Source organism: Hesperophylax consimilis, chromosome 15 (assembly GCF_061612785.1).
Source record: "Hesperophylax consimilis isolate HC1 chromosome 15, BYU_Hcon_1.0, whole genome shotgun sequence".
Lineage (NCBI taxonomy): Eukaryota > Metazoa > Arthropoda > Insecta > Trichoptera > Limnephilidae > Hesperophylax > Hesperophylax consimilis.
In genome coordinates, this window is record NC_142850.1 from 27,204,694 (window position 1) to 27,227,647 (window position 22,954).

A 22,954-nucleotide genomic window follows, 5' to 3' on the forward strand; every position below is an offset into this window, starting at 1 on the left:
ACGGTGAAAAGTATTTTAATTTTTTTGGGGTATTTATGTCGTGTTAGGAGGAGGGTAAAAGGATGTTGCAACACGGGCATACAACACAAAACACAGCGTAATACCACAAAAATAAATTAAGATTATAATTTCGGCCGTGTGAATCTCAAATCATAATATCCATTTGGTTATCGGGTAAGCAACTGAATTATCAAAAAAAAATCGGTTTTGCATGCCAGTTAGTCTGTTGAAAGCGTTAATTTCATAAGATAATTGGATTGCAAATTAATTACACTTTGAATAATCCGGAAATGCGGATTCTTATAAATCCGGATTATCCGGAATTGTAATCCCTAGTTACAACTTAGTTATAAGTAGAGTTATGGCCGCTCGGCCTTTACCACGATGGAAATCTTAATGTCCAAAACATGAGTTGTGCGGAGCTGGCCAATGGAGAAGTAATTGATTGTAGGACATTACAAATAATGGTAGTGAAAATAGGTGTTAAGAACGCCATTAGAAGATTCTACGTTCAATTTTGAGAAATTCAGTAGAAATCTGAAGTGCCTACTTCTCCAAGTAACATTAGGTATTTATTTAATGAGATACAAATTGTCAAATTATTATTCAGTTTCGTTGGGTATTTTGCATCAGATCTATATTTAAGTTTTGTATGAAAAGGGCCGTGCAACTGGTTACATTCCTCCTTCAGTTAGTTTAATCAAAACCTCCTAGATCACAAGGCCGGGACACTGAATCAAATCAGCCTCCTAACTTGTATGGGAACCTCGAAAAAATGTTTTTTTTTTTAATTAACAAAAATGTTCCAATAAATAAGAATAAATTAAATAAAAAAAATAAAAAGAAAATCTTTGCATACAAGTTAGGAGGCTGCCTTGTGATCCTTGCCTCCCAGCCTTATGATCTAGGAGGTTTTGATTAAACTAACTGAAGGAGGAATGTAACCAGTTGCAAGGTCCTTTTCATACAAAACTTAAATATTAATCTGATGCCAAAATACCCAACGAAACTGAATAATTATTTTTTCTATCAAAAGGTATAGCAAATATCTAGTAAGCATATATCCTATTTGGTTTAATTGTGTTTAAAATTATGAAATAAAGGCCATTGAAAAATTCAATTGTGGTATATTTGGCGTAAAGTAATTATTGAAATAAATAATCTTACCCAATCTACGTCAACATAATGAAACATAAAATAAATTATAGTAAAGGAGCGATTTTTGGTGAAAATTTTAATTTTCATGCGACAAATTTGTGTGCCGAAAATTGGTCATCTTTTAAATTTAAGCCAATAATCTTATTTTAATTTTATTTACATATTAGGTAGTGTTAAGTTATTATTTTTAATAATTATCACTAACTCAAATAATTGCCAAAGTTTCCTCTAAAATCAAGAAAAATCGAATTCTTTAATAATAATTTGCCTATATTTTGTAATTTATAACAAATTAAATAAAATAGCACATACATCCTTTCTAGATGTTACTACACTTTTTGATTAAATAAAATATTATTCTGTTTCGTTGGATATTTTGGCCTCAATCCAGATTTAAGATTTGTATGAAAAAGGCCGATCCTCTTAAGTAGCAAAAACAGTCAAATGGTGTGTCCTGGCGTTGTGATATTGGTTTATATTTTTCTGTTAAAAATTTCCAGGTCACCGAAACTGTTTTTATCTAAAAATGTCATTTCCATCGTGAGCTATAAAGATTTGACATATCCTTTAAAATAGAATGCTCGACTAGCAGGCGAAACGATTGAGTTCGAATCTCGCAGCGTGTAACCATAAATCCCATTTGAGAAAAAAATTTGCTTAGCAGTGAAAAATTCAGTAGATACATTTATAATAAATAATTTTAGTATTTAAGATTCTTTTTCAAATAAAATGGAATTCAATTAAAAAATACTTATAGATAAGAAAATAAAGAACAGTATTGCATCCGAAGAGATACAAATAAATGAAGATGCATTTATAAAAAGGTTTAAAGCTGTTTTTACCTGCATAATCTTCATTCGACCTCTGATCATTTCCAAACCTGACCACAATTTAATAATATTCAACAATCAAACCAACTCGTTTACTGACGTTCGATTATTTATAAAAGCATTCATAAAATGATGCACAAAGTAGTCACTAGTCACCAATGTCTCCAATGATGTCATGGTATGACCAAGTATATTATGCAAATCAACAAGTTCCTTTAAAAGGAGAAATTAATATTCATTTGTATTCCGAGAAGCGGACAACAAATCACTGCTTATAGAATGATCATAGTTCAAAGTATAACGTCACACTAAAAATTAGCAACGTATAAATTTATTACGACTTTTTTTAATAATAATTAATAAGTAGATTATATACGTAAAAATATATGTGCCGTAGGTCAATAAGATAAGTTTTTTGGTATTTAATTTCTTATGTTCGCAGATTAGAGCTCATTATAATGTAAAGTATCTAACATTAGATATATTATTATTCTTTATCAGTTTTTTTGTTGTATTCAAATGAGTTTCATTGTACGTAGATCTATGACAGGCCATGGGTAATTCTGTGCGATAGAAGTTTAGTAACAACGGGGAAAACAAACAAAATGTGCATGTTATAAGCGTAATTTTATTTTAATTGTATTTTGTGACCATTAATTCCCTCATCAAACACAAGAGTCTGTCTCTTTATTATTTTTTCTTCATCAGAGTGTAATTTAGATGACATAGGTTCCGCTTTTTTTATCTTCAGTTGACATCCAACGCTCTAACTAAAACAACCGAATCCGGTTCCATCCAATCCAACAAAATTTTGAGTATCTAGTATCAATCTTCATAAGAATTCTCGTTTCATTTTACTTTCCATTCAATTTTAGCACCTATCCAAAGAATTTAAATGGAAAGGCTCACATTTAATTTTATCAAATTAAGTTGTTCCGTAAAAATCCAGTTGGTAGGTACCACGAACCGACCCTGATATTATGTAATTTAACGACCAATTAAAATACGAAAGACGGTAATTTTATTTGACAGATCGATGATGTAGGAGTTATGTAATATTTAGATTCTAGATAAATGATACAGCTTCCCAACCAACCTGATTTAATTTAGTGAGAATGTAAAAATGTTCTAACGAGATAACTGGTAGATGCGAAGAGAATAGTAAAGATTTAGTTCCCAGACTTTCCAATAGATTAGGGGTATAAATATATCGAAGGTACAACAACGTAAAGACTAATTATTTACGTCTTCCAACATAAATCTTAACAAAGTGCACTTAGCTATTAAGTAGAAAATGGGACATGCATCATGGAACTTGCATTCATCTTCATCAGAGAACTACTAAGAGAACTGAATCTTTTTCATTTAACATAACGTATTTGTAAATAATTTGAGAAACTGAAATTTATTTTTCTGATTGTGATAACGTATTAAAAATACATCATTTTAATATTTTCATTCATAATTATTGATTTAAAAAACGATCTAAAACCGCACATCACGAAACGGTTCCAACTGGCTACAACGTCATTATGACGTAGAAAACGCCAATTTCCGGTAAGACGCATTTTTAATCTATATTGATTTATTCGTGAACATACAAATTAAATCAAAATACCATCACCATCATAATTTTTTTCGAGAGTATAAACAAACAGTGAAAGTACCCTATTCTACAAACTTGGATCTTGTATTCTTTCTTATTAGTTTCATTATTTTGTCACTTAGATGTTTTAGACAAGTAGAGTGGATGAACGGAGCTCTTGGAGAACATAAAACGCCAAAGTTTATGGTAGCAGAAGTTGGGGACGCCAGAGGAAGACATGCCACGATCAAATACTTCGATCGGATCAGGTAAAGAGTAAGAATAACAGAAGAGTATGTATTAATGTGGATGAGACAAGGAGTGTGTGCCAAGGTATGTCCTCTCTTTCTACTTGTCACTGCTATTATTATTTTAAAAAAAGCATTTCAAACTTAAAATAATAGCCACGGCTAAAACAACTCAATTTGGAAAAGACAAATATATCACATTCACACAAAATTCATCAGATTTTAAAACAGAAGGCAAGCAATCGTGCAAACATCGTACCAGTTATTTCTAAGTACAAATCTGATTAGAATTGAAAACAATGTCTGAAGATATTTATTATGTACGGACCGGAAAAAGTTTTGAGTGAACATGTTATTTATGGCAAGCTTAATTAGAATCTTGTCATACATAGGGCAAGATTAAAATCGAATTAGATGGATTGAATGAAGAATATCCCACGGAGGTAATATGCAAATGTTCATTTTTCAATCTCGTGTTCTTTTAATTAAACTTTATAAAAACTGAAATATTGAACATGAACAAAGCTGTTACAGATGTGCAAAGATAATTAAAACATTAAATATTCATTACATCAGAGAAGCAATGCCAAAATTCTTTTTGGGAATAAATTTATATTTGTTTTCCTTTGCTCGTTGAATAGTCGCCTAAATTGAATGGAGTCGCCCCCAAGAGTTTTTTTGTGAGATTTTTCTGTTAGCCTAATTGAACTCAAAGTCATGCTATCTCATTTTGTATTAGGGTTAAACACTGTTGGAAATAGAAGATTACCACGTTCGTATTTTCATTTAAAAGTTTACCATATACGTCCTGGAAAAAATCTATAAAACAAAATTAAGCATTTGAAAAATATTTGTCAAGATTTATCAATTTAATAGTAAATATTTTTTATATAAAACGAAAAAAAATTGAAGATACCATACCTTTTATAATAAATTTGTTTAATTAAATGTGTTTTTCTGTTTCGTGTAATGTAGTATTTCCATTTTACGAAATAAAAATCACGTGTAAGCGACTTTAAAAACTTTATCTACGTTTGCGTTCAAAATTAATTATTAATATTTTTAATTGCGTTATTTATCTACTTGTAATACCAAAATGTCATGTATTTTGTAAGGTGACCGGATAAATCATCAAAATGATAATTCATCAAATTTTTAAAGAGTTGTATAAAGTCATGGAAAGTGATGAAACATAAACTTTATTAACTGGGTAGGTTAGATTAGGTATACAATTTTTTTTTCATCGTTTCTAATGACTTTATATAACTTTTTAAAGGTGTGTTGAATTGTAACTGTGTTGAGTTTGTGTTTTCGTGAGGGATTTTCGGTAAAAGAAGATTCCCAAAAAGGGCTCATTTTTAAATTTGAACATATTTCAAATCTTTAACATAAGAGGTATTGTCTCTTTCTAACAGCATTAAACTGATAGCTATAGACATTAAGAGTATTTAAGAATACAAAAAACAAAGTTAACAAAAATTAAGCCTTAGGTGGGGAAAGGCATGAAAGGGAAAGTATTATTTATTCTCTAACACCTATTTCTTCAACAATAACACATGGGTTGCCCTAGGATTGTGTTCTGTCAAACGTCAAATGTGACATGTGTCATTTTAACGACAAGTTAAATACGCTGAACGAAATTTCCTGCAGCTAACGAGACGCAACGAAATTTTAGTTAAATGTAACGGCGCAGCGTTATTTTTGTACCTCTTCGTACTTACGATTTCCGTCGCAAGTTTTGTAGGTTTTTTTACAACCATTTACGACGGATTTTTGCTTCGTAGTGGATCAAAAGCCAAAGGAAAATACGTATACATCGCACAAATAATCCATTAAACTATACAAACAAGTTTATATAATAAATATTACGTAGGTAATTAAAAAAGATGCATTTATGAATCGAGTTGAAACTGTATATGTTGACTGAACGTAGCGCAGTCATGCTTTAACTCGACTGTTTTGAATTTCGTAAGTCAATAAAATTTTTTCTTCGATTTTTCGGTTCAAGATGGTGGCCGTTTTAATGGTTCTGAGTACAGACTGTCGTGTTTATTTGAACTTCCTTATTCGCATTTTTCAATATTATGTTACTTACCTGCCTGAAGAAAATTAAAAAAAAAGAATTGTCTTTGAGACAGTGACGTTTCTTTGAATAAATTGTATTAATTCCTCAAGTGAAATAAAAAAGTAGTACTTAAACGTTATGTACTTACTTATAAATCTTTTGATTTCAGAGTAAATTTTGGTTTTGACTTAAAATAAGAGAAAATAGATATTTTCTTTTTGACGCGAGGTCCACTGTTCACAGAATTCCAAAGAGTAAAAAAAAACAATGGTGCAATTCCATTATAAATATGATGGAATATTTTTTTTAAATCATTACCAGAATGATTCAGAAATATATACAGGGTGTATCGGCACTAACCCGACAAACTTTAACCAGCTATTCCTTAGCACATTTGGAGTAAAAAATGTTATGGGCACTTTGCTGTCCGGTAGCATTTTTTTTTCAATTAAAAACAAAAAAAAATTAAATTTCCACACTACATCACTGTCATTGGCATTGCATTTCGTGTTCAACAGCTGTTATAAGCAAGTATGTCAAAAAGCGTCTTCGCTCTTTCGCACACACTAAATAATAATAGTTAAAAATGAGACGAATGGTGCCGTGCCATTTCGTTGTGATTGTAAGTGTGCGCCAATATAGGTACACACGTGCATTATTCAACGGAATTCGAATAAAATATTTGCCAGATGGGTTTTCAAACTTTGACAAAGGATAAAACAGTGGTGACGTGTGGTGAAAATATGAATAATAATTTTTTTATTAAAAAAAAACGTTACCGGACAGCAAAGTGCACATAAGATTTTTTACTCCAAATATGCTAAGGAATAGCTGGTTAAAGTTTGTCGGGTACGTGCCGATACACCCTGTATACAATTCAAAAGAAATTTAATTTCACAAAAAAAAACACACACACTGACTCTGATACTACTACATATACAAACAAACAAATAACGATAATGTTGTAATAACACGCCCCCATAATATGTGGATGGGTACCTCTAAGCTCAGCGTAAATTGGGGGTACATCCGCCTGGTACATCTTATATATTATTATTAAATTGTAACAGATTTTATTGTAAATGACGTGACATTACTTCATGGAATAAACATATGAATAACAAAAAAAAGTTGAAGCAGATACATTGTGATATGACACCATAATCAATATATATTATAAAAGTGAGCGTACAATGTGCGTGCCGCTAAAATTCAGGAAAGAGTCCCGGTAGGATCAAGGGAATTATTTGGTGTGGTAGCCCTCTATCCCCCATCCAAGAAGGAAGTTCCCGTTTTTACCTGAAGGGCGTGCTTTTGAAGATATAAGGGTAGGAAGTTTCACCATCCAGAAATTTCTAGAACAGTTCAACAACATTCACAACATTCTGCAATGTTGTGGAATAGTTTGGAACTATCGGGAACGTAATGAACTAAAAACGGGATTACAGACCGTTTCCTGATAAACTTTTAGTAAATTCGTGAATGTGACAATACATTCGTATCTCTAAATAGTATAAAAAAGTCACTATCAGTGTTTAGTATTGAAACAGTTTTTGGATAATACCTACCATTTTTCCCATCACATACTATCATACCTACTATCCATTTCCTTCCTTAAAAACAGCCTTACCCACATTGGAAGGAATAAGATGGATTTGTTGCATTGTAAATTGTCGCAAATACAGTATTCGTATTCGTGTCGTGTGGCAAGAAGGTGTAATCGTCGTGTCCTCGTCGTATGAATATACGATATATTTTCAAACAGAGCACAAAGCATGTGAATACATGCTTTGTGCTCTGTTTGTAAATATCAAAATCATATCAAAGATTATCTCGTTTTGGAGGAAATTTCATCCCGTGAACAGTGCAAGTTCGTCGAGAGCCATACTGTCGGGATCCATGGGAATTCGAGGTAGGCTGTTTCCATCATTCCACATCAACCGTGATTTTTCAAACCCAATTGAATGAGCTTTATACTGTCGTATTCTCGTGGATTTGATTTACAGTTCATTTCCGTGTAATAGAAGACGATAAAATCCGCGTTTGTCTGTTTGTGTGCTTAGTTCTTCTAAACTATGCAGCGGAGTTTGATATGGTTTTCACTATCATTTAGAGATTTTCTTCCGGAAGGTTTATATATATTATAATACATGGATATTATATTTATTTAAAGTCGAGTAACGCCGGGTACATGTCAGCTAAATTATGTTCATACCTTAAAATGAAAGGAATCGAATTTCATCCTTCTAATAACTATAACATAATAGGTTAAGCCATCCCCATTTAGAGTGAATTGTTTTGTGTTACAGGATACTGGAATACATTTTTAATATCCTGAAATAAAATGGCGGATAGGGGTGCGACCATTTAGGGGGCCTTAGAACAAATAACCAGGACGAAGGGTGGTTTAACTTTAGGCTCGCCATATTTTGGTAAAAAAAAACAGTTTTACAAAAGTTCTAAAATTGTTAATGGTTATCTTCAAAACTAAGAGACAAAGCACAAATAGCTCGTAAGACTCTCGAGTCCGAAGGTCTCGGATTCAAATTCCGGCGTCCGCGGCTAAATTTATTTAAATGTTTATTTTAAAAATAACTCAATGACTACAACCTCAAATTGTTATATTTTATCATTGAAGACAATATTAGCAACTCTCAAACAAACATCTGGAAAATAAAATTCTGATTTATCTGTTTCAAATCTATTTGTTCTGTAGTCATTGATTACATTTTATTTAATTAATTTGTGATGTTTCATAATTAATTCACTTAAATTAATATATATACAGTGTACTTGAAAATTGAAACTTTGCTTGAAGTGGATTTAGCAGTGTTTGGTGACCAGATTTGCTCCTCCACCCTCATCTCCACCATCTTCTTTCTCTCCACACTACCTTCAATCTCACATCTAACCCCAATAGAGGATGCCATAGTCTAACTGTTCTATTACTTATCTCAACTTCAAAAACAGCGAATCAATATTAAAATTAACGTCATCCGGGAATATTTCTAAATAAATCCAAAACCTACAAAATAACCGATGGGTTAACAACAATTTACAGTTATACGAACGTTGGAACGTGTCTAGGGGTTAAAATCAAACCAACCTTATCATGAAATCAAAATAACTTTAAAAAAACCTTAAATTATGGCCACCTTATCATTCATCCCGAAACTAAATGACTTATAAATGGCTCACCGTATTTCATGGAATATTATACTCGTGACACGTTTCATTTAAAAACACGCAAAGTGCGCACAGGCGAGCTTTTTGATTGATAGTTTAACCTAAACCAACAACACCTTAAATAGTGTACCTAACCAGATGGATATAGGAAGGTATCTATAGCTTTAGAATTAATTACAGTGTTAGATGAATCGTCTGTCAAATTTCACTACTGTATAACTGTTAACACCTTTGCCTAAATAAGTCTTGATTATGCAAGGCGCACGTGCGCACGTGTGAGATACAAACAAATACAAGAACTTTTGTATTACACGTCTAATAATAATACTTGGCTTTAATATTCATAAGCGTCATTATTGGGAAATATCACCTCAAGGGATAATGCAAGAAAATAGCTTAAGTAATAACTCCTAGTGTGCCATATTCCGCTTGCCCCGATTTTATGGTATTTTGAACCTCCCATATCTTCCATCCTTTTGCTCATAGCATACTAAAAAATATTTTATTCGTTTGGCAAGGAAATAAGTATCTTAATATTATTCTAGCTTTTCGTTTCGTCACTTGCAAATATGTTTATTTTATCTGTGAAAAAGTGTGTCACAAAACTCCATGACAAATTTTGTAATTCCGAGTTTCAAAAGTCATAGGATTTAAGGGAAAACCTCATGCCTTATTTAGTGTTCATGATATTACTTTAACACTTTTGATATTTTTATGAATACCGCCCAAGTGTCTTTATTGCTTCCAACTGCCTGGAGCCAATGAGACTAGCATCCCCAATTGGCGTATTTTGTGTGGCTGAAGGTGGGAGGGAGGGGTAGAAGATACGGTAGAGGAAGGTGGTGGACGTACCTGGCTATTCATATCTGGTCACCAAACACGGCTAAAGCCATTTCAAGCAACGTTTCAAATCTGAATGGTGGTCTGACACCAGGGCGATACTAAGAATAGATTCCATTCTGGAACGTTCTGCAAATATATTAAATTACTTTGTTTTGAAATAATACAACACAAATAAAATTTACTTGGGCACGACGGGATTTGAACCTGCGACCTTCGGATTGCTAGACGATAGCTTTACCCCTGAACTATGAAGGCCGTCATTAGAGAGAAAAAAAGATTTCTCTGAATATAAGTAACTATCCTGGGGAAGCTATATAGGGTAGATAAATAAAAAATATTAAAACGTAACCACCTTATCTGGAAAGACTGTACAATTTACAAAAAATATCGTTTTGCAAAAAGCCGTAAGTTGTTATTAAGAAAATAGTGTCGGCCTGGCATTGGCATTGGCATTCCAAGGGTTAAAACTGTAGTTTTTTTTCGAAGGCCATCGTTGCAATAAATAATGGTGAAAGGGAAAAAACTAAAATGATGAATGTAAATAATGAAGATCAGATCAAAATTGGAAAACATTATAAGCCTTTATTAGGAAACCACGAAATTTGTAATAAGTCACATCACTAAAATGAAAAACCAAGATAAATTACTAGGTGTTCCCTACTGGGTTATAAAGTTTAAACAAAAGTCATTACTTAAATAAACACTTGTCATAAACGTTTCTCGAGTGACCAAAGCATACAAGAAGAAATTCTGACGAAATCTTCAAGACGTTTAATGTTACCTTCGAATTTCAAGTGGAAATAAAAGTTCGGACATCTGAGAAAGCAACTTGAGTGTCGACCACTCATCGTATATCCAATGTCAGTTCATGCAGCCATGATTTGATATCCAAAACAAATATTTTGGTAAACGGATGTGAATATTCAAGCGTTCTATCTCAATGTTATGGCCAGCAAATCTTTTTACTGCAAACAGTGAATCAAAACAGTCATCAAAATGACGAACCGATAAATTAACCGTGCATCTGATGTCGCATAATTTATATCATAGAAGGTAACTATCCAATTATCAACACAATTTAGCGTATTCAAAAGAACTACGATTATCCGAACTAAATGAGGAATACACATACATAACAATATATGAGGAGATAATAATTAAATATAGTGACAAGAAGGCGATAATAACATACCTCTGTAATAATAACAATTAAGGTTTCCAATAAGAGGTGTTATTTTGATAGCCCGCTATTTCGGTAGATGTTACTTTTGAAGTTGTCATTTTTTGACATTTGACAAGTAGAACTACGCCATTAATAAAAATGGAACGATACACGCTTCAACAACGCATTGAAATTATTAAAATTCACTGGAGTGAATCAAATGCAAATCATCTTGAGTGATGAGGCCCATTTCCACCTCAGTGGCTTCGTCAATAAGCAAAATTGTCGCATCTGGGGCTCGGAAAACCCAAGAGTTATTGTTGAAAAGCCTCTCTATCCTCAACGTGTGACTGTTTGGTGCGGTTTATGGTCCGGCGGAGTCATTGGACCTTACTTTTTCGAAAATGAGGCTGGAGCAACAGTTACGGTGAATAAATTGCGCTATCGAGAGATGATAACGATTTTTTATGGCCGGAATTGGATGGTATTGATTTGGACAACGTTTATTTTCAACAAGACGGCGCTACGTGCCACACAAGCAACGAAACAATTGATATTTTACGATTAAATATCAAAATAACACCTATATGTAATTTTACTTTTCATTACTGTTCCACTAAAGTATGATGTACATGTACATATTATCACATGTTTGTAAAAGCCCATATGGGCGTATGCTAAAAGTTTGACTAGTCTATGGTTGGTAATAGGACAGATCATTGTAGAAATATATTGTATATTTGTACAGCGCCCTTGAGGTGATTTTTCACAAAAGACGGCGCTATACAAACCATCGAAATATCATTATTATTATAAATAAATAATATAATTTTAATAATAAATGTTACATTATTTTCTTTTTATTGTAACAAATAGAGAAAATGATATTCTCACTGGGATTATATAATTATAATTTAGTAGTGTGGAGAAATATGAAGTAATTATAAATATATTATACGGTGTGTTTAGTGCAGATAAGTGGTTTCGGTTTCAATCTGTATTTGGTTTCATTATATTTTCTATTTCTCATCTATATATTAGCAATGCCTTCCATGTAGATTTGAATGAAAACCAATGTCCCCACTTAGTAACTTAGTGTATCGCCATCCCGAAATGATAATTTCATAATGATTATGAAACACAGTTCTAAATTTGAAATTTAAGCCTGTGACAGACCATGCTATAAGCGCGTGTCTTGGCCTATTTCAGCATATCGCTCGCCATATATTCCCATTGGTAGTGTGTGGCGAACGATATGCTGGATAGGCCAAGCCATAATGCATATAGCGTAATGTGTAGCAGAATTATCAAAGTATATATAGTCTGATAAGCAAAAGAATTATCAGACTTTGGATTACGAAACACGCCCACATCGCTTTATTCAATGGGGGAATAGGATCGTGCGGATAATAGAGAGCACGGATAATCGATAATCTGGATAAAGTATCTCAGAAAATGCGGACCGGATTATTTTATGAAGCATCAAGAGAACACCCAAAGAGTAAAGAAAGATGACAAGAACACAGATTCGCAGACAACATTAAAAAAGCTTGAATCTTTGCAGGCAAACTCCACAGATAACATTATTTTTTATTTTTTTTATTTTATTTTATTTTAAATGCACATTTACAGTTATACATAACCAATAATAAACATACATTTTATTTTAATTTATTAAGTAATAATAGCGTTTTTGAACTGGTGAATATTAAGTTGGAAAATATCTATATCAGGGGACAGGTAATTTAGTAACATAATCATTTTTCCGAGCGGCATTACTAATGGTAAGTTGGTTCTGCATTTTGGAACGACAAAGGTTCTGTGCCTGCGCGCTCTTGTATAATTGTCGGGGACATAAAACTCAAATTTTTCTATAATATCGGGAATACAGACGTTACCATTTAGAAGTTTATATGCTGTTATCAGCAAAGCAGTTTTCCTTCTATCGGTGAGGCTATTAATACCCAGCATGCCGGACAAAAAGGCTGATGGATATAACCAGGGATAATATCCGAAGTCTCTAAGATATAAATATCTCAGAAACTTCTTTTGTACTTTCTCTATCATTTGAGAGTAAGTTAAATCCATTGGTCCCCATATTACAGAACCACTTTCCAAAATGCTACGTACTAAACTATAGTATAGCACACGAATCGCGGCCGAGCTGCAAAAATGTCTGGAGTTGCTTAGCACAAATCCTAGCATTCTTAAAGCTTTGTTGCATATCGTTTCTATGTGGACGTGAAATGTTAAGTGCGTATCAAATGCGATTCCCAAATCTCTTGAAATAACAATGTGCTGAAGAGATGAATAAGACATTTTGTAGTTATAGTAAATCGTTTTGTTTGCCTTGGTGTAGCACATAATGGAGCATTTCTTAATATTAAACCCTAATTTATTGGTATGACTCCATTCGACGATAGAATTTATATCACTTTGTAGCTGCAAGCAATTTTCCAAAGATTTTATTAAAAGGAATAGTTTCATGTCATCCGCGAATAAGAGAAACTTGGAAAATTTTATGCAATGGTAAATGTCATTGATAAATAGCGAGAAAAGTAAGGGTCCAAGATTCGACCCCTGTGGAACTCCAGAGTTTGTGATGAAGTTGGAAGAGTGGAAAATACCATAAGTTACGTATTGTTGTCTATTTGAGAAATAACTTACAAATAGACATAGAAGTTTCGCTGAAAATCCAAATTGGTCGAGTTTATTTAGGAGAATAAGCGGATCTACTGAGTCAAAGGCTTTTGCGAAGTCATTGTATGATACATCTACTTGATTGTTACTATCAAGAGCTTGAGATATGTACTCCGTAAAAACCATTAGATTAGACACAGTAGATCTGCCAGACCTAAAACCGTGTTGCTGGTCAATTATAAAGGGTTCAACTTGGGTATAAATGCATTTATGAATTATTAGTTCAAACAACTTGGCTGGAGAGGATAGGATCGCCACTGGTCTATAATTAGAGACTGAAGCCTTATCACCAGTTTTATGTAACGGTGTAACTTTAGAGATTTTCCACAGGTCTGGGAATATTCCGGAGTTAAGTGAGAGATTATAAATATACGCGAGAGGTGTTAATAAGGGCTCAAAGCATCCCTTTAACACGAATGACGGAATAAGATCCGGTCCAAAAGAAGTTTTGGATTTTAATTTTTTAACAGCAGCGGTGATGTCAGTGTTTGTAATATTTTGAATATCAACATTCTGTGCTTTTGTTGGCGTATTTTTTCCAGGCATAAAAGATTTCAAGTCCGCAGCTTCCTTACTATAAGTTGATTTAAAATAGTCTGCAAATGCTTCTGGAATATCTGCTCCTGAGAAAGACTGATTATTCCAAGTAACATGGTCAACAAACCCGCCATCACTTCTTCTGGACGAGATATACTTCCAGAAAGATTTGGGATCGCATTTGATATTTTTTTCAATAGAATTAATATATTGCACATGTGCTAATCGAATACTGCGTTTTATCTTTGTTCTAAGTAGACAAAACATTTCCCGGTCACTCACCATTCCAGTTTTCTTCCATTTTTTGTAATGTTTGAATTTGAGTTTTATGTCGCTAACAATCTCACTAGAAAACCATTTAGGATATTTTCTACCATTCCTCGGAGTGCGCTTAATTTTGAAACACATATCAAAATATTTATAAATTATGGAATAGAAAAAGTGTGTCGCTAAATTAACATCATTTATGTCCTTCAAAGGTTGCCAGTCATGAGATTGTAAATGGCAATAAAGAGCTTTAAAATCGCCATGTTCGAAGTTCCATCCTCGCCTAACACTATTATCAATATTATTCCACAAGTTTCGTGTTTGACAATTGGTTGTGTTTTTGTTCGGCGAAATCTCTATACACAACGATGGATGATAAGCGTCTTCTTTAACTAGTGAGTATAAGGATTTATATACTTTTAAATCAATGTTGCTGATAACAATGTCCAGCGTGCTTCCCTTCACATTTGTAATAGAGTTGCTTTGTTCCATTTGGAAAAGATTCATAAAATATATGAGATCCATTTCGGTGCCTTTGTTACTAGATTTTAGATTGAAGTCGCCTATTATAATAATCTTTTTATTGATTAAAAAATTAAAATTCTCAGTAACCTTATCAAAAAAATCGGTATATGTTTTATTTGGCGATGCCGGTGGAATGTACACAACACATATGTAAATAACACCAAAATCATTTAGGCATGTCTTTATCCACATATTCTCGTCTTTACTTTCCAGATAGGTAAGTCTCTGGGTTTGAGTTGCACGGTCACGTCTCGCGGCTAGCAGTACTCCTCCTCCCCTTGAATGTCCCGAGGTTCTGTCCTTTCTGAACACGTCATACCGTTGATCGAAGAGTTGACTATTGTAACTCTGATAACATTCGAGACTATTGTTTGATCAACAGATAAATTTCATAATTAAATTCACGGCAATAAAACTCCAGCATTTTCAAGTCAAACAATCTGTTATCTTCCGCGGTACTTCAGTATAATGACGAATTATTGCACCAGCACCTGATATTAAAAATGTTCGCCTTTGAAGACCGGGTCTTCAGCACTTGTTATGCAAGATGCAAGCAACATAATGGTTTCATAACAATTGTATGTTTAGTTCAACATCTTCATCAAACAATACACTTATGAAATATTCATACAGACTGGTATCATGTTATGGATCCACACATTAATAAACCTATCAAACAAAAAACTCCATTACCAAACGCAGTCTTCCTAAACAGATTTTGGCTTTGGCTTCGAAGTTGACAATGTATCTTGATGAAGTAATTTGACTCATTGTTCCCGCTCCCGTTTTTTGTATGCTTAGGCCCAACCCAACAGATATGAAATTAGGGGACCGAAAAAAAACATACAATTTTTTAACAATGCGTTTGCGTTCACATTTTTACTCTAATTGTGTCAAATCATTTTCAACCCCATTGTCCTACCACAGCGAAGTTTTAAAGTTATTCAAATTTTGAGACAAGTAATGTTTAACATTAATTTAAAAAGAAAAAAAAGTATTTTATTCTATGGTATCGTTTATGTCAATAGCTGAACGCAAGAACGTTATTTATGGTGCCATGTAATTTCTTAGCATGGAACAACGTAATGGGGGTTTTTTCATGAACATAAAAATAAAATTGGGAAGGGAAATGAAAACGAAATTTGAATATAAAAATATCGTAAATAATAAAGTCGTGTGGAAACTGGAAACAACTATTCTTAAACACCTTGAACAGGTGTATGAAGGTTGGGCAATTTTTAAACTGGACGTTCAGGAACATTTCCATGCTAATGAACCATAGTTTACAAGCTTACCGAAATTGTAGAATAGTTTAAGTCAAAAAAGTAAAACCGAATAATAGTGAAAAATTGTAATATAAATCTATTCGATATGCGGTCATAAATATTATAATGCACAATGCAACATTTCAAAATCACAAAACAAAACTACGTGGGCCTTGGATATCGTGATCAATATAAAAACGACAAGATAAAGGAATTCTACGTATGTTGAAGTATCACATAAAATACACGGAAAATGATAAAAATACCTGATCTCATCATATTGTGTTTCTTTATTATGCAAAGGTAATCTAGCGGTACTTTGATTAGTAAAGGGAACGTGAAATATTTACTACAAATGTTAAGCATAAGTTAGTGGAGGCGATGCACGCGATTTAAAGAAAGAGAACAAAGGAATAAAATTTATTACGCTTTATTTCTGTATGCTCCGAATTCATTTAAGTTTGCCCTAGAAGTTTTCGTATTCCTAGGCAACAGGACGGTAAATAAAACATACGTAGAGTAAAATCAATTATTTACCTAATTTTATAACACCAAAAGTACGAGGTCATATACGTTTTAACGCCAATAAAAGCATAATTTAAGTAATTAGTTATCAGAATTATTCAAATTAAATGTTATACCTGCAATAAAATATGAAATAATATACCATAACCCACGAAATGTTGGAACATTTTTCATATAGGAAATTCAATTTTGAGGAATTTTTTAATAAAACCCAACCAGGTATCCCGCAGGGACGCCTATTAGGTCCTGTTCTATCAAAACATCAAGTAATTAAATATGTCGGGGCAGTAAATAATCCAGCAGTATCCCAACCACCAGCGCCCCGTTTAAACTTTATGATCCGGAACCAAACGCACGCACGAACAAAAATGCATACAAAGTGCCACGCGAGGTCTTATAACGGAATACTCGTAAAAGTAAAAGTGTTGCTAGGAACAACGAAATCGAGAATATTTTGAGTACTGCTAACTAAAAATACATGTTTTTCAATAATAATATCAAGAAGTTTGACGTGTTTGCGCACAATAATAAAAAAGGCAAACTTTGTATGGAAATTAAAAAATGAGAATAGAATTTAATAATAAAATAAATGCATCCTTGACTATCCAAAACACCAACAAAATAGAGTAATTTTCAATTAACCTCTTTGTTGAAAGGTTAAATATTTCGAGGTGTCTCAAGACCAACACCATTTTGGTGACAATATTTGTACAACTCTCTAAATGTCCCCGCGGAAATGCAAAATCTTTGGTTTTGGGTTAGAACAAGGGTACGAAACTCGGCGATGAAAGAGTGATCTGATGTGTTTTTATAGAAAGGCAAAATACTTTTAGTACAGCTCTGGGGAGAAACCAATATTCAAAAATGAAAGATATGTAGGTATATAAATCAGATCTGAAAAACTAGGCAATTTAAGACTTCTTATTCTTTCTTCCTACCTGGTCCAATATCACTACGTTCCCCCGGTCAAGAATATAAAAGTCTTACTGGCTTCGGACATTTAGGACTGGGTCTTGGATTGGGTGGGATTTTAGGTCTCACATAAAAAATCATGTCCACTAATCATGTTCATAAAATGCAGTACCATTTCGTTGCATTAGTTTACAAATGTATAAAGAATTCAAAGAATGCACGAAAGGATGTTACACCTACACAATAACAGACCTGGAACAAACTAAGTTAGTGACGCTTGAGACAAGAATGCTTATCAGGATTAGACATACATCTCAAGAATTGGCAAAATCGAGTTCAGTGATAACGCTATTTTACTTCTTGTTCGATGAATTAAATAACACAATTTTCCTTTCTCGATTGTGATAATAGGCTTTTTGATAAATTTGGCAAATATAAACATGTTAACGGTCTATTTAGGCAACACGCTCTTCAAAAATGATTAATTATTTTAGAAATTGATGCTGTCGTTTTGAGAAAATTGCAAGAATGGGTGCAAAAAGGATGATCCTTTCAGATGATTTTATTTGAACTTTTTATATGGCATATTCGTTACAGCACAACATCCTAACATTATTATAATATATGTTAAAGGTTTAGATACTCGTATTAACACAACTTCATTTTTAGAATGTGTTAAACAACCTCTTTTTTAAATTTTAATGTAAGAGCATTAACCATGCAAGAGGCTTACTTCCCGGAGTCATAAAAATGGAATATCGATTTTGGGAATGTTGTGAATCTGAAGTAAGTAAGACAGTCTAAAGGGAAAAGGTAGTTTAGAAATAAATGGTCATCAAACATAGTTAAAGCCATTTCTAACAATTCTTCGATTTTAAATGATTGTTTCCTGTAGCGACAATATTGAGAATGCCTTTTCCACTCTGGGAAGAGGTGCAAAAAATTTTTTTTTTACATTGAAAAACCTATTAAATCTGAACACTTTTTTTACTGGCCCATGTTGGGTTTTGAATGCAGAATTCCAGAAGCAAATAGCTTACCGCTCTGCCACGGAAGACGTCATACTGACAAATTAAGATATACAAATTTCATCACAAAGAGATATTATGGCATTGGCTAACCCACACTAGGTAAACAAAATACTTTTTCACACCGTCTATTGAAAAGTATTTGTCTAAAATAGGTAGTGAAAATATTGCGACATTTTTCGCACGCGCAATGCGAATTACATGTTCATGTTTGTACATTTGAACAAACACACTCGTACGCAATAATGAATGGCTACCAGAAACATTAGCAACACCAGTCTACCTTACTCAAAATTGTACTCTGTTCAGTGAGAAGAAATAATTTTCAAACGAAACAAAACGTTAAATGAATAACAGACAGACATACTGTGCAGTCTGTGGTGATGTTACTGGAGATATGGGGCAAGCAGTGAAAAGGTTATTTTGCTATCTAGATTATACATCTGTAAGTATACGAATCTACATGATTCCTTATGGGATTTCTTAGAATTATTGTAAAGCACACAAGTGGAAATAACTTAGACTGTGTCATATTAAAATAAGAACAAGAGCAAACTAAATTAATTTTATTTTCAAGTTTCAGTTAGTTCTAAGTAGTAATTTACCTATATCCCTCAACAATGATTGCAATTTACACAAAGAGTTAGAGTGAATGGTGTTAATTTTAAAATACTTGAATATTAAACGCGTTGCAAATCTAAAAAATATCGTAATAGTAACTTTAAAAGTAGGTACTACGTTGGTCATATAGAATAGTGTTAGGTGGTAAGTCGTTCAAATAATGCCAATTTACAAATATTAGACTGGCAAAGAAAAATCAATAATTTCCCGAAACTAACTCGGAAAACCGACTTAAATAAGATGATCATAATAATGTAGGTATTGTTTTAAATGGCTTAGAACTTGCATTAGATAATACAAGAATTCGATGGACTTTTGTAGAGTGCCAGTGTAGAGGGGTAAATTTATTTTTTCTAAATATTTGCTCTCGGTGAACAGAGCATAGACAAGTAAACCAATGTAAAAGTAATTAAACCCAAGCAATCAGCAAATTGACTGTTATTACCAAGGCACAATGGCTTCCACTCTTTACACATGTACTGTTGTACATATGTATAATAATACCTGCATGACGTCTTGCGGAGCTTGGCGTTATTATGTATTTGGGACAATTACTAGACCGGATAATTCTACACTCAGCGACAACCTTTCAAAAAAGTGAAATAGCACATCGTAATTATGTAGAATTTAATCAATGGATGCACCAAAATTATGCAGTGTGCAATAAGTTATAATATTAGTAGATGCAGAAGGGAATACAAGAAGGCGCTGCAAAAAAGCGCAATACCTCTACACGAAGATGTCGTCTCCCACCCGGCATGCCGCTTGAAGTCCCGAAAGCCCTTCTGGGCGGAAGGAGAGAGGCTCCTCCAACTACCTCTCACCCCAGAAGATAGGTGGAAACTTGAGTGGCAAACGGCTAACGTGGGAAATGCCCATCTCATACAGGACCCCACCGAGAGACAGCCTGGGTTCTCACTGCCTCGCAAAACCTGGTCCGCCATCAATAGGTTAAGGTGCTCCCATAGCCGCTGTGCCCACATGATGCACAGATGGGGCCTTAAAGAGTCGGCGATGTGTGAATGTGGTGCGGTGCAGACTACCGAACATGTGGTCAACGAATGCCCGCTCCATTCATTCCCCGGCGGGATTGATGAGGTCCACATGGCGACGCCTGAGGCCCTAAAATGGCTCGCAGATCTAGATGTCCCCCTCTGACCCCCCACCATACGAAAGAAGAAGAAGTAGATGCAGAACAAAAATTACACTGCCGTGCCGTTGCGCTGACGTGGAAATTTCGTATAGAAAAAATTGAGAGTTTTGGCAGCATTAATATTATATTTTATTAGTGAAGAAATCTGAAACAGAAAATACACGGTCACATCTAGGACACGAGCCCAGGACCCTTGCCTTGCCGGGGCACCGCTCTACCAACTGAGCTAATGGGACCCTATCTCCTTCGGTTATACTATTATGTTATATAACTGTATCTTCGTACTTCGAATAAGAACTATTAACATTGTCTTCATATTTTCTCAATCTCAATTTTTATTTGCTGCTATCTTTATGTATGATCGTTGGATAGCTGAATCGCTAAATATTGTCTTCAATAATTAAATATACCAATTCGAGGTTTTACTCATTAAGTTAATCCAAAAATTAATATTATAGTTAAGTTATTCAATTTACTAGTTAAGGATAAATTAAAAAATAAACCCGTAAAAAAACAAGTTTTTTTACTGAAACACTATTTTTATTAATAGAAGTGTTCAAAAATATTTTTTTGATTGGTTTGACTGAGGATTGCACCTTCCTCCCCAGGGACTGACTAAAATGAGGGAACACCGCTGTCATAGCAGCCAAATCCCGATTGAATGGTATCAAAATTTATTTCGTATATTAACTGCTGTGAATTTTTAAATATAATGTCGTGCGTGTGTGTGCAGGAGTTCCACCGTTCATAGAATGTATTGTCATCGACAGCGAGTTTATATGCCGAGTCTCAGCTTGATCGGATGGCGGGAAGTGGATTAATTTCAACTTCCACGAATCACTTCATTCTTTTCAATGAAGAAAACGAAATCGAAATTTAAATATATGTATTAAAATTGGTATATTATTCAACACATATCTAAACAGTATAAAATAAAGTCGCGTCTGTCTGTTTGTGTGCTCAGTTCTTCTAGGCTACGCAACAGATTTTGATAGGGGTTTTCACTATCATTTAGAGAATTTCTTCCGGAAGGTTTATGTATATAATATATTATTTTTATATTTATAGAAAGTAGAGAAAAGCCACGCCGTGCAAAGCCGGGCACACATCAGCTAGTACTATTATAAATTAATGTTAATCCATGTTCAGATATTTCCTTACACAGACTTGTTCTTTAATCCTTATACAATGTAAATTCATCTAAACTATTTTGCATAATATTATCTTTATAAAATTACGTACTTGTTGACAAACTGCTAAGCAGTTTAACAGGTTTTGAAAAGAATAATGAAATGTAATTTAATTCATCGGAAAATTGCGACTCATTAAATAGGTGTCAGATCTATTCTAAGAAATTGGCTGGTGTATCATTTTGTATGCAATAGACCTCCGTGATGCATTTCTTCTAAATACTAAATCCTTGCGTGGGAGTAAGTAACAGGAGAACAAAATTCTAGAGGGATGACAAGGCAGAAGACGGGAATGAAGCAACGAACTGTGAGAATGCTGTGCATTGCAACCTGCATTGGACACGGAGCGCAGAGTTCCAGAGGTCCGTAGGATGATAAAATGAGTCTTCCGTGAGGCTTTGGGCGGTCCAGGAAGAGCGAGACCAGTTTTTATTATCCGGTTTCGGCATTCCGCTGTCCGCTGACGTAGTGTATAGAGTATAGACTGTATATTGTATTATCACTCTTGCTTTTATTCCATTCACGGACAACAGTGATTCTTCGTGGCGTTCTGGGCCCGAGATCGAATCTTGGGCGGGCCACCACCACTGGTGCACGTGCGCGATTTGCTCGGAATTAAATTTTGACATTACAAATCATCTGATGTAGATGTAGTATAAAAAATTAATGTAATAACTAGACATCGGATTATATGCACTAACAAAGTGCCGAAATATGCATGCAAATATGCACTAAAAAGGGCCGAAATATGCACTAAAAACTCTTGATTTGCCCAAAATATGCACAATGCAAAATCAAAAAACCATTTACATTTTGATATATTTTAATTAAAGACCGTACAAAAACAGCGAAATATTCTTAAAATTATGCATAGTTTTTGTGACAATATACAACTGGACGGGTTGTTTCGGAGAACTTGAACAATTCTTCAAATTTCAAAGTTAATTTTCAAGTTCTGTGAAAGATATTTTTAAGTTCTGTTTTTATTTCAGTTCTGTCAAGCAACTAGCCTATAATGATATAATAACAGAATTAGAATAGGACTTTCACAGAACCCGTAAATGAACGTTGAAATTTGATGAATTGTTCAAATTCTCCGAAACAACCCGTCTAAGTATTTTTCCAAATTTTCGAGCTCAAATTTGTGACGTTTG

The 22,954-nt window shown here is 33.7% G+C and overlaps 1 protein-coding gene across 5 annotated transcripts in view; it reads right to left on the bottom strand.

Moving 5' to 3' along the window:
* Nucleotides 1-22,954, bottom strand: part of klar (klarsicht) — a 500,935-nt gene that overhangs the window by 324,257 nt on the left and 153,724 nt on the right. The window contains exon 1 of one of the 5 annotated variants that reach the window (XM_089640415.1): nucleotides 2,001-2,151. The exons of 3 other annotated variants lie outside the window; for them this stretch is intronic. In XM_089640415.1, the coding sequence (XP_089496541.1) occupies nucleotides 2,001-2,030 (30 nt within the window). In that variant the 5' untranslated portion in view covers nucleotides 2,031-2,151. Of the gene's footprint in view, nucleotides 1-2,000; nucleotides 2,152-22,954 lie in introns of those variants that run through there. One more of the 5 variants, XM_089640411.1, reaches the window with a different exon arrangement.